Consider the following 13,212-nt stretch of genomic DNA (forward strand, 5'->3'; position numbering starts at 1 on the left):
AACCACTGTTACTTGTTTGTGTTTTTCATGGAAAACAGTATTTGTCGTGCAGCATTTTAAACGATTAATGGTTTAATAAGGCATGAACGCAATATGAAAGTATTTAAGCAATTTGATAATGTGACAACACACGGATATAACTTATGTGATAATGCCGCTTGACAGATGAAACGATTACATATTCCTTCTAACTCTACAAAGGGCACTTCCTGACATCAGGGTCGACAGGTTTTCACTGTGCCAACAATATCCGTGATAGCAGACCATCTCGTGGCCATCTTGTCATGCTTTTTTGCGCATGTTAAAAGTTAAGAATGTGACCGATATTAACCAAAATCTCAACGCAGCCGTATCGCGGAACACCTGAAGACCCCAAACATCCAGGTCACCCCATCACAACACAGCTTTTGTAACGACAAAAGGGAAGGGGGAGAAATGATCAAAGAGACAAGAAAAGAATAAAGGGAGGAGAAAAAGAAACACTAGAGTGGAGCCCACTGAGACATTCACTTCCACAAAATAGAAACCACGTTGAGACTGAGCTCACGTACAAAGACACTATCAAAGGAACTTGGGGTGCTAACGACTTGTTTAGTCTGCTTGAAGCATGCAGCAATTGAAGGTTGACTGGAGGTTATGATGGGTGGAAGTTGCAATATGATACAAAACTGAGTGAACTAAACTGAATAATGAAGATAAAACCCTTTAAATATGCAAAGAAACACCAATGACATTAATAAAACCAGCAATTCAAGGCTGTTTCATTCAAGTCGATGGATACTTTAAGTATTACAAGAACGAATCGTTCCAATATTCAGCTTGAGTTCTATTTCAGCACTTTTTAAAAAACATTTTGTTACTTCCACCTTTCATACAGACTGAGGGTGATTAATACTATGGTTGTAAATAAGAAAACCCTTCTTACTAGAATGGGGGTGTGACAAGGGGAGGAGGGGATTTGATTTAAGAGGACAAATTGGGGATTGTGGAGAGGACGGTGTGATGGGTAGCGTAGTTGTGTTGCTGCATAGCACAGGTCAGACACAGGTTATTAGCAGCTCAGAGGAAAGAACACGACACAGCAGGGCCACAGAGGATCCACATGGAGAGAGAAGCAGAGAAGAGTCTGGACACTACAATGGACTGTCCTCTATGGGGCTAAAGAGGAAGTACTGGACAATTTCAATGTAAATAGCAGGTGGCATACTACTATTTAGCTCGCAGTTGAGGTTGTTCTTGCGCCAAAGGCGATGCAAGTAAAGCAGATTTTAGGGAGCGTCCAATTTGGATTTCAAAGCCTCCTGTGGAGCGTCTACCAATTCAGATTCAGCTCTAAGGAAGGTGTTACATAAATAAAACAGCAACAACAATGCACAACTGCTTCAGCTGTTTCAAAGGGGAAAACCATCAAGAGCTTTCATAGCAAGACTTCATTGTATTGTGTGAGGGCAGAGCAGAGGGGGAGCGTGCTGTCTGCTATGATAAGAGCATTGCATTAATCATTTAAACTATGATGAGTGATTTCATTGAAGTACCTTCCTCTGGAAAAGTTCATTCAATCCCCAGATAAGAGAACAAGTGCAGTTTACCACATAAAGTATTACCCTCGGTAACATTAGGAATATATTCCATTAGGAAATAAAGTGTTACTTCAAAATGATATTCAATATCCTGTCAAGGTGAACTCTACCGATAACTCGACAGGACCTACTTCCTCTTTAAGGTCGTGAAAACCTTAATCAGGAAGGTGGGGTTATTTTTCACTTACATGGTGCCTTATCTAGATCTGCTGCACACATTTGCTGTGGAAAAATACTGGTACCAGTACCACAACATTAGCACCTGTGCTTTTGGGAAAGGCCAAATTCAGAACCCATGATGGCGATATAACCTTTGTGCTTCTCCTATTGGTCTGAAGTAGTTAAGGCTTGTTTAGGAAAAGTTCATGCCAGATCTAATACTGTGCAAAAGTCTTGATTTACTGCTTGTTTGTCCAGTTTTATCAATTTTTTTAAGGGCAAACCATGTGAGAGATACCAAGTTGTTTGGATAACAGCTCTGAAACTCATCTCGTGTGTTTCTGTGATAAGCTGCTAGTAACAACGTGCCTAAAGATACAATTTAAAATAGGCTTTTAAATAAGTTGTCTGTTATGTGTAGACACAACACTGGTTCATCCCTTTCGTCGGGTGTCTTTTTACACTTGAAAGATTCATAGCTCAGCGGTACTAATTCTAAAAATGGAGTGCCTGGAAAAGTATCGCTCCAGACCACCTTAAAAATTGCCAAACATAGTCTGGCTCTTTGCCGAAACGATACAAAAACAATATAAAATGGGCCACGGCTCAAGACCTTTGCACAATACTGCACTTTTCAACATTAATTAAGAAGCAGCTTTCTATGAATTAAAAATGAAGGATTTTATTGGCTTGTGTGCATCACATAACCCCTCAAAACTTTAGGTTTTCAGGACCTTTAAGGATGCTGGTCCAGTCTATCCCTCTGGATAGGCTGAAGGCTTGGTAAAGCTGCCAGATGACCTGATGATACCCACCTCCTACATTATATACGTGTGAATGTGCATTTTCTCTTTATCTTGATGTTTCATGCAGATTATTTTAACTTCTAACAGAGAAGATCCTTAACGCAGGAGTTTTTGTGGATGAACCGATTGTGGCCTACATTAGCGCTGATTTCCGAGGAAGACCGCGAGGTGTAATTTGCTTTGCACTCACTCAAAATCACAGATGACCTTTGTGATTATAAAATCTGTGCTATGAAAGACATTCCCCTTTCAAACATGTGACCACAGGATTTCCTAATTTACTTACTTCTTTTTCTCCGTTAATACTATGCCACAATTTGTTAGCCCAAACACCCAACACACTCTATTCAAGCACCAGCGAGATGGATGAAAACCCAGCACAGCCCCCTGTCTATTGCCATGAGAAGCAACAGAAGAGGGCAGCCAGACCCATTTACCTTCGTCAGCCTCAATAGCTTCAATAGTAGCTGAAGAGAAGAAGAGGGAGGTTGCAAAATGAATGAGAGAAGTGAGCAGGAGAGTTCATTTTGTCCCAGGAACAAGTCAATGAGCAGCAAAGACAGCCAATGCCGACAACACAGGTTAAAAATCATCTCCACATTTTATGACAGAGGACATGTGGATGTTAGCAAACAGGGGAAACGGTGAAAGAGGGGGGAGGAGGGGAGAGGATGAGCCTTAGTTCCAGATCTGTAAAGGGAAGGCGATACACGTATGTAGCAGCAAACCTCATGGAGAGGATTGCATGTTTGAGGTACTTTGAATGTGTTTGACAAAAGGTCTGAATGTGTGACAGATAAAATGGAAACTGCAAGAATGAACATCGACAGCAATTTTAGCAAGTTGCAGATGCATTAGGTGTTCCTGTTACGCAAAGAAAAGAGTACATTTCGAAACGAGACAAATGGAAAACAGAGAGAGGACTTAAGTGCGCGTGCAGGTGTGAGCTTTCTGGCCGTGACTGAACTGTTAATGTAAAAGCTCGAAGTACAACAGAAACATGGAGCGTCGTTAGCGTTGTGTTGTGTGCAACATGAAGTAGCATCTGCAGCTGCGGGATTAGCATCTTTTGATAATAAATATCAAAAGTGCTGGCTTACTTCTGCGACGCGTGAGGGGAGGAAACCTTTCAGCCACTTACCAATCAATTACAGTCATCCTCGAGATAATAAGTGAACACACGATAAAACTTTGCAGAGTCAACTTTAACAAAGATGGGGGGTGGGGCGAGGGTGACAACAAAGTAATGACTAAATTCTACTAAAGACTACATACTTAAAAAAAGGGCACAATAGCATGAGACTTTAAAGAGTATGACTGATGGAGTCAACATTAGAGTAGAAGCACACTGATGTGCTAAGGGCAGCAGTGTGATTCTACCAATGTCGTAACAGGAATCTCTGAACATCGCTCTACCTTCACCGCAGTTCTCTTTAGTGTCAGCTGCTTCAAAAACAAATCCCTCTGAACTTATATAATGTATACACTAATCCTTAAGAGCACTATTGTCATGTAGGCCATCGGCAGAAACACCTGTTTGAAACTTAAAGGGGACCCATGATGCTTTCCCTTGTTTTCCAATGCTGGACGGGCATATCAGACATGGTCAAAGTTCCAAATAATGAGGTCAGAGTCAGATATTCCCCCGGCTAACAACACAGAAGCCCCACCCACCTGCTATTCAAGCAGCTCTTTTCAGACAGGGCATGTGCTAATGGGCAGCAACACGGCCCAGCATAAGATAAATGATGATAAAAATGAATCATGCAGAGCTACTTTAGTTGATTCCCAGATAACCCCCCCCCCCCTGAAAAAACCCATGATATTGGAAATGAGCATGATAGGTCCACTTTAATGTTGGTTTAAAAGCTCAGTAGAGATGCTGAAAATGACTGTGAAAGAATGCTATGCTTTCAGGATAATTGCATCCTTCCTAACAGAGATATGCAAAACTGACAGCTTTAGTCAGAGGCTCTTTGATTTCTGACAGACTCACGTCTAAGGACACGTGCGCACTAAGTTGATGAACACGGTGTTATGTAATATGTTCAAGTGGTTCTTTAGTAAAGTCTTCCACGATTTCAATAAGATTTTATACATTAGAAACGAAAAGGGGTGTTATTAAGCAATAAAACACAATCTTACTGAGATCCATAGACCTGCACGACTGCTGCTACCTTAGCGTGGTATGACCAGTAGCTAAGTAGGTAATGCTACACGAGGACCAAACAAACAGTTTGATGATTAAGTGTGCTAAAGTACTGTACACCATACTGTACAGCATGATTAAACCTTTATTATTATCATCATTATTTAAAGGTTACTAACACTATGCTACAGATGTTTTTGTGTATTCAGGAAAGTGCTAGCTGATGTAGGGTGAGAACCTGTGCGAGGAGAGGGAAGTCTACCGGATTTCTGCTTTACTTGGTGAATGACAAGGCAGATGGCAGCTATCCCTTTTTCTACACTTATTAGTGTCGATACAGTTTTATCCCTTGATTCACAGAGACCTGAGTCTATTCTGACAGAGCACTGCTGAGATTCTCTGCTAGCGCTCAGATCTGATCAGCGCTGTAAACGTTTGTATCCAATTAAAGCGTGCGTAAAGGTGATTCCAAAAAAGCCTTCATCTCCTTGCTGCGGCAGCTTGCCAAACTCATTGAGGGAGCATTTGAAATTTCACATGAGAAAGAGTGAACTGAACTCTTATCTTTTCCCACAAAGAAAAAAATAACAACACACAATGGAATACTTGCACAATTGATTATACCTGCAGTTTCTAGGGAGAAAGGAGAAAGAAAAAGATACAGGTAATATTTGAGATAAACCCAGTGGAATACAGTGAAAGAATAGGACGGGAAGAGAGCGTATTAATGCCAGATCTACGGAGCCCCCCAGGAGACATGGGAGAAAAAAAAAAATTAAGACGGACTTTTGCGAAATCTCGCAAAAGTTTTGCAAGATCTCGCAAAACAAACTCGGGATCTCGCAAAAGTTTTAGCCGCATTCTTCGGACGCCAGTTTGAAGCCGACCGGGAGGTCGAGGCACGATGTGCCGGGAAAGCAGTGTTCCTCCCGGCTGTAGTAGGTCTCGACCTCCCGTTAGCTTCGAGCTAACGAGATCCCGAGTTTGTTTTGCGAGATCCCGAGTTTGTTTTGCGAGATCCCGAGTTTGTTTTGCGAGATCCCGAGTTTGTTTTGCGAGATCCCGAGTTTGTTTTGCGAGATCCCGAGTTTGTTTTGCGAGATCCCGAGTTTGTTTTGCGAGATCTCGCAAAAGTCCGTCTTAATTTTTTTTTCTCCCATGTCCCCTGCGGGGCTCCATACAGATCAGAGGGGACACATGGACACAAAAAAATTTAAAAAATAAATAAAAATCTGCTGAATGTGTTTGTCATTGTTTAGGGAGATAAAAACTACAAGGAGCAACTGTTGCTGTTTAGTAACAATTAAACTAAACATAAAAAAAGACTGACACTCTCAGAAACATTTAACTATGCTAACATTTTGAAATTCCAGTACAGTTAATGAGGAGAAAAGTGAAGGAGTCTGTATTTGCAGTATTCTGTAAACACTAAGCTTGCACTTTGTTGAGAGTTCTGCTGTGTAAGGGGAAAACGTGTTGGTGTGAGAATCCACTGGTGGTGGGGGGTCTCTGTGACACACTTACCATTCTGCAGCTTCTCTTTGCCTCCGGACAGCACTCCGCTTGGTAGCATGCCTGTGGGCGTCAGACCCTTCAGCGTCAGCACGCTCTCACTCTCCTCTCTGAAATATTAACCGAGCAACATTTTATTTATTTAGAAAAACATCAAAAATATGGGTTTTGGGCAGTCACATAACTACATAACCATGTTACTAAGTTGGCAACAAAAAAAAAACAAAACAAAAAGAGTCAGAAATCAATTGTAACATGAAATATTAAAGTAACATATTTATTACTTTAATAAGTTATTAATAATATATTCAAGCGCAGATCTCTAAGGCTGTGTAAATGGAGCTTAACGCAACAACAACACTGTTTTTAAGTGTTTACCTGAGCACAGAGAATACCCTGGCCATCTTCCCAATGGCACGGATCTTGTTGCGGATGACCTCCTTACGTGCAGAAGCTGTGGCACCTGCATTGAGAAAGTGCAAAAAGTCTTACAACCCGTGACTCATCTGAACTCAACCACGTCCTGTGGAAGTCGAGCGTACAATGCACCGCATAGTCTATGTGCCGTTTGTTTTAATCCCCCAAATCCTCGTTAAAAGACCATCGAATTCAGTGAGTCTACTCAAAACAGAGCACGTCTCTCCACTATTAGTTTATCCAGCAGTGCAGGAGACGAATACAATGCAAACACATTGTTATTGGAGTCTTAAGTTCGGTTTACAGAAAATGGTTTGCATCTATAAACACATCACATCATCTGAGTAATTCTCAGCATTCAGTGCATTCATGCTGCGGCTGTGTTACGTACTGTGAGCTGCAGTCCCTTTGACTCTCACAGATTATTTTGCCCAGAGAGCACTTAAACCTTTTTAAAACAAGCCACTGTTCTCCATCACTGAATGGCTCTGACCTTGTCCAAAGTGTTTTCAGCATGTTTCGATAAGCACGCTCTTTAAATTTTCCTGTGCTGTGTTTTAGCGGTGGAGACTAACGGGATTTTTCCTGGACTGGAAACTTTGTTTTAAAGATCCCCTTTTGCAAAATAACAGTTTCAAGGTCCCAAAGGCCCAGTTTGGAAAATGTACGAGGGACAGAAATGAAGTCGATGCATGGAGTAAAGCTGGGTAAGGGACACAGCTGACAGTGTGAGGATCTGTTTCCTGCCATCCTCAGGTTGCTCATTCTTCAGAATATATTTATTGTGTACAACAAAGACTAATTTAGATAAAAGGCATGACTCTTCTGAACACTTTTTCCCCTTTCTGGGCCGGCCTCAAACAGGAGTGGGTAACTGTTAACACTTTTGACCCATTTTTCGGTTTAATTGAGAACCACAGTTAGCCTCAGCAGAAGTGTTAGCAGGTGCTTTAAACAGAGGTGTTAGTTTAGAGACTTCAGAAATGCAGAGAGCAAGCACTGAACAAAAGTCTGTCCATCTCTGCACACACCAGTACAGCTAGTGTTTGTACCTTTTTTGGGGGGATATATTAGCTGTCCTTCTCATGAAACACCCCCAGAAGAGAAGACAAGAGAAAGGACAGAGAGATCAGTGGATGGCTGCAGAATGAATGAGGTGGAAGAGAGGGAGCGCACGGCAAAATAAGAGGCAAGAAAGCACGAGTGTAAACAAAAGCGATGCCTTGAGCACAAAACTCTGGAAAACATAAAAAAGAGAAATTAGATGAGATAATCATGGGAAAGACAGAGAATGAGAGAGAGAAGAAAAGATGTGAAATATGTAGTGAGGTTGGAAACATCAACATAATGGCAACTGAAAACCATGGAAACCATAGCAGATAAAGAGCGGGTCATAGGAAGGATTATCTGAAATCATAACAGGGCACAAAAAAGGAGCTCATGAGCGAGAAAGAAAACATAACACAATTCAAATGTCAAAACAGTTAAAATAAATAAATAAAACAAGCATGGAAATGGCTGCGAAACTAAACAAGAAACAAGCAGTGGCAAGAAATGAGATCAGCTAAAATCAGCATGAATGAGTTGGTAGAAAATGAAGATGTTAAAGGACAGCTACTAATGTTTAGGAATGGCCGAGTGCATGAGTTGTGCTAATTTCCTCATCGATATAATCAGAATTTAGCTTTTCTCATATGAAATGCTTTTTAAATGAGCCACATGTAAAACCAGTTCATTCTATAATGATATTTACAATCACAACTTCAACAGCACAATGAAGCAAGAAAGGTTCTCTTTGTGAATTTGGAAAAAATAGTAACAAACCCCCCCCAAATATTTCTAAATCATTATAAACCACAACATTTGGTCTTGCACATGATCTGTGCAAATCTCAATCTACGCTCCCTGATCAGTAGATTAAAGGAAATGCTGCGTTTAGATGTGCAGGAGCTCAGACATGGTGGAAATCTGCTGAGATCCTGACACATATCCTGGGTTTACCGATGCACACTGTGACCATTAGTAAACACAAAGAAAGAGGAGGAAGAGAGGTGGGAGGAGGGGGTCTGGTGAGATCATTTCCTGTTTGGCAGTAAGAGGTGGGGCAGGCAGAGGAAAACTGGCCATCTCGTGTACATAAGCTGTAAGCTGGTATCAAACAGATGACTCAGATTCACCACTAGCGTAGATAAACCAAGCAACTTAGCAGAAAACAACACTTCAAAAAACTGTCCTCAAAGGATTTTTTGTTTTAATACTGACAGACATGTTGAGACTTTATAAGGGTCTTCATATTTCCTGGATTATCTAAGGTCATCATTTCCAAGCTGCCGAGTTCAGTCATTCAGACGTCACGTTCCTCTGTGTTTAATAGTTTAAAGCATATATAGTTTTTACATGTAAAATTCTGAACACCATACATGTAAAAACTAAGTAAGAGTCTGTGTGTGTGTGAGGTTTTGAATAATGAACGTCTGATACGCCCTCTAGTGGAGCAGGGGCAAAGTGCAGAGAAAACTGAACCACCGAGCTTACCGTCCAGCTCCTCTTCAGTTGACAGCTCATCATTGGAGCAAATGCTCAATACGTTCACTAGCATCTCCGTCACTGTACAAGAAAAGAGAAGCATACTTTAAAACATCTCACACATATTTAATAAAAAACTTTGCTGAGAAACTCTGGGCTGCTCCGGTTCACTCGATTGACTCTTCCACACACACACATGCAGTTAGCTGTGCTGATCAGTGACCTCGTGAGACTGCCAGGAATGGCATACTTATGTGTGATTAATTGACACAGATGTGTCACAGCTTAACCAGAGTAAATCTTCAAAGCAACCCAGACCTCGACAATGCCAAGCACAGCCAATGTCTGGCAGTTTCTAACTTTCATGGACTACTTATCTGCAATTTACTTTATATAGACATGTATATATATAGAGCTCACAACTGCTCATTATACTCCTGCTTTAACAAGGAGCTGCAGCTCATCAGCAAATAGAACAAAGAAAGACAAGAAAAGCTGGAGTTTATCTTCTGATCAAGAAAGCAGGGAGACAAACACTGGCTCCAAGAAGAATTTAGAAATCAATACATAATTTTGGTTGCTTATTGGGTGCTACATGGTGCAACGTTGGAGCATATTTCTGAATGATTCGTGTTTGCATTAGGACTTAAATCCAACCAGATTGGCTCTCCACTGTCTATCCTTTCACTTAAGATCAAAGAGATTGAGCATCTGCTGCCTTTGTCTCTGGAAAAGTTTCCTATTGCTATTAGATTATCCAGTCCGCTGGAAACTATCAAACAAAACATTCAAAACACACTTATTTTCCAACTTTCCTCCAATTTTCCCTTTTATGTATCCTTAAGTGTATGTGCCTCGTTAAAAAACAAACCCATTCGTCCCAACTTCTACCTCTAACTTATTTATAACGCTGCATACAAGCGCGTTTCTGGCTTGTAAATCTTTGGCTTTAAGTATCCCATGTATGAACCGCAAAGTGATTTTGCGGCACAAAGTGTACACGCTATATTTCTCAAGGCCGGGCTGTTTTCAATAGCAATTCATGAAAATCAGAAGGACAAGCGCCATTCAAGAATGAAAAGAAGAACTGCTTTCACTCATTACTAAAAGAAACTGAATGTAGTGCATGCACACTCACCTTTCTCACCAACAAAGGGCAAGGACCAGGTGAAAACATCCATGAAGTTGGGCAGCCAGTAGGGGTGAGGTGAGCAGTTGAACTGTCGTATGTTCATCACGTTGTTCTCGTACTTCAGCACTGCCGCTGGGGATGGGGAAAAAAAGGAAAGATGTTAAAGCAAATCCAGAGTATTAAACAGTCGTAGTTTCCAGAACGTCTCTGCCTACATGTAACAAGACAATGTAGAAATTGGGGATGTAGAAATTTTCAATACGGTCACAAAATAAAGAAAATCAGGGAGTATACATCTCTCTATAAATGAAATGGTATAGAGATGTATTGGGGTCATGGTAGGGCTGTTCGATATAATGATATATGTCGGATGACGATATAAAAACATCTATCGTTTCATTTTACGCTATCGTTTGTTTCGTGGTGTCGCAAAATAAGCTGTTTACGGCAATATTTTTCATCGTTCTGATGGTCACTGTAGTGGCTATATTAATTTCTTAAAGTTCTCTCTTTCTCTTATATTTAATATAACCACACTACGGACGGACAAGCGCCTGTTTTTATGAGTTGTTGTTAGCAACAACGACGGTAACACCATCGCGTGTCCGCTTGTTTATATTCCACATAAACCTTTCACAATAAAGCTCAAGATCCTGTTGAGACTTTTCAAAATAAACTGAATCACGTGAGAGAGTATGCAGAGTATTTACGGATGAGACGCAAAGGTGCTAAAAAATAAACCTTAGACTCAAACGTTAGAGCAGGCTTTTCCCCGCAGCACGCTGTGTAATAAATACAAAGAAAACGATGGGCGTTACAACTTGTGACTAAAAATGTATCGTTTCATGCATCGGTTAAAACACTTGACTCCAGGTACACGACGCCCAGCTGGAAACACTTCACGCAAGTCGAGCTGCCCGAGATTCACAGAATTTACAGAAAATTTATATCGTTTATATAGAGATGTTTTATATCGGCATATGAGATTTTGGTCATATCGCACAGCCCTAGGTCATGGATTGCAGTGCACAGAGCTCAGTCTCTACTGGTGGAACAAGGCAGCTGAGCTCAGCAAGCTGTGAAAGACAGAAAAAAAACCCAATGGAAGCATTTAGATTTAATCCTGTTGATAAAAATCTGTCCGCCAGCAAGGGCAAAGCTGCGTGTACCATCTGCCTCAAGAAAGTTGCGGTTGCTTCACCCAACAAATATAATATACTCCTATGAAATGTCAGCAAAGTATGAAAAAAGAGATACCACCCAAGCCTATAATGGAAGTTTTGATTTATGATTTTATGACACATTTGGGATTTATGTCGATAAAGAGGCCTCAGCTCTCGCTGTGGTCCAGGGTCCATTATTAGATTCTATCCTGTTCCCAACCACCACTTACAGCCTTCACTGTCATGATGGCTCTTACACTTGGTCTGAGGAGAATAGCCCTCAAAGTACTCAGCTGAAGAGCTAATGGTATACACACAGAAGAAACAAACATCCGAGCAATCGCTGGAAGAATACTGATGCATTCTTCACAAGTAACTTTTTTCCCCCCCTTTTAGTTGAAGTAAGAAAGCATTTCGGGACTGGCCTTAACATTTCTTCTTCAAACCTAAAACAACAAATTAATTCAGTCGCATTATGAAACACTTGATGTGGGATTCAATGTTAAAAGTCGCTTACTGTTCCTGGTTAATGATTCATTAGCTGCAGGTGCTGTGCGGAGGTGTGATTCAGCAAAACCACTGATAACTACAGAGTACCATTTGCCCGAAAAGAAAAAAGGAAAAGGTGGACAAAACTGTCGTCCACGTCCACACCGAAACCTGGACGTCGCTCAACATCTTGTCAAATGCTGTCAGTCAACCTCTGGAGATGATGGTGAATAAAACGGTTTAGAACAAAATACCTACACAAAGACTAAAAGGCGGATATTTTTTTTGCCACTTTAAGGTGATATCTACACAGTCAGCATGTGCCAATCTCTCACTTTGACAGAAGGACTCATTTAAATGCAAAAGTACAAACTGATTTCTGCAAATCAAAGTTAGCAAACTGCACAAGCATCTAAACGAGGGTAACCTGCTGTTTGGAGAAAATAAAAATCGATGCTCTGGAACATTTGGGCTCATGAGGGCGAGCACGTTTCACTGGTTAACAGAAAAGCAGTTCCTGGTGAGGAGGAAAGGAAGGAATAGATAGAAAAGTAAGGTACTAGACACAATAATGATCATTACTGTAATGAAAGTATGTATTCTTAGTTTCTAGGCAATCGATTTATGAACTCTTAAGTTACACCCACATGTTATTTTTTTTCTTATTTTTAGAGCAGTTTCAGTTTGCAAACTTAGAGAATATTTACAAAAATCTACATTTGCCTTAAAAAAAATCCATACACAGCGGTTTTCAATTACTCAGATGAATAATTTAAGAGGAGAGACTTGAGTGGGTGTGGTAGCTGGTGTTCACAGTAAGGGTGGAGGAAGAGCAGCAGAATAAAAGCACAAACATGCTGTGTGTTGGGTCTTTAACTTAAGCCTGCTTGACAGCACCTGCTTTTCCAAAAAGGATTACACAGCTGGCATGGTATGTGTCACTCCTTATGAACTTGCCAGGTAAATCTTAGGTATTAAAAAGAAGACACAGCATTTCACCAGTATACATTTCTGCTTGTGCCATATTTGGTATATTTTACAGTATATTTCTCAGTTTATTTTACTAAATGTCTCATTATAATCGTGATCTCCACGCACACAGAAACCAGCTGTCAAACACTGGCCACACAGTGTGCCCCGTGCGACCTCACCTATGATTAGACAGTGTTAACGTGGGTGTGGAGGAAAACATGAGAGCTGCCAAACATAAATATATCCATGCTGTATATAGCAGCCTCAGATTCTCTAATACACAAGGCCAGTCTGGTGGCCCAGATCT

General features: G+C 40.8%; 1 protein-coding gene across 2 annotated transcripts in view; it reads right to left on the minus strand.

Moving 5' to 3' along the window:
• LOC309703268 (protein phosphatase 3 catalytic subunit alpha) overlaps positions 1-13,212 on the minus strand; it is a 69,450-nt gene that overhangs the window by 2,845 nt on the left and 53,393 nt on the right. The window contains exons 9-13 of one of the 2 annotated variants that reach the window (XM_082528013.1): positions 10,288-10,413; positions 9,159-9,230; positions 6,585-6,669; positions 6,219-6,316; positions 2,983-3,012 (exon numbers count right to left, since the gene is read on the minus strand). In XM_082528013.1, coding sequence (XP_082384139.1) covers positions 2,983-3,012; positions 6,219-6,316; positions 6,585-6,669; positions 9,159-9,230; positions 10,288-10,413 — 411 coding nt within the window. The remainder of the gene's footprint in view (positions 1-2,982; positions 3,013-6,218; positions 6,317-6,584; positions 6,670-9,158; positions 9,231-10,287; positions 10,414-13,212) is intronic. The other variant, XM_082528014.1, reaches the window with a different exon arrangement.

Source organism: Aulonocara stuartgranti, assembly GCF_965226115.1.
Source record: "Aulonocara stuartgranti genome assembly, chromosome: 3".
In the NCBI taxonomy this organism is placed as follows: domain Eukaryota; kingdom Metazoa; phylum Chordata; class Actinopteri; order Cichliformes; family Cichlidae; genus Aulonocara; species Aulonocara stuartgranti.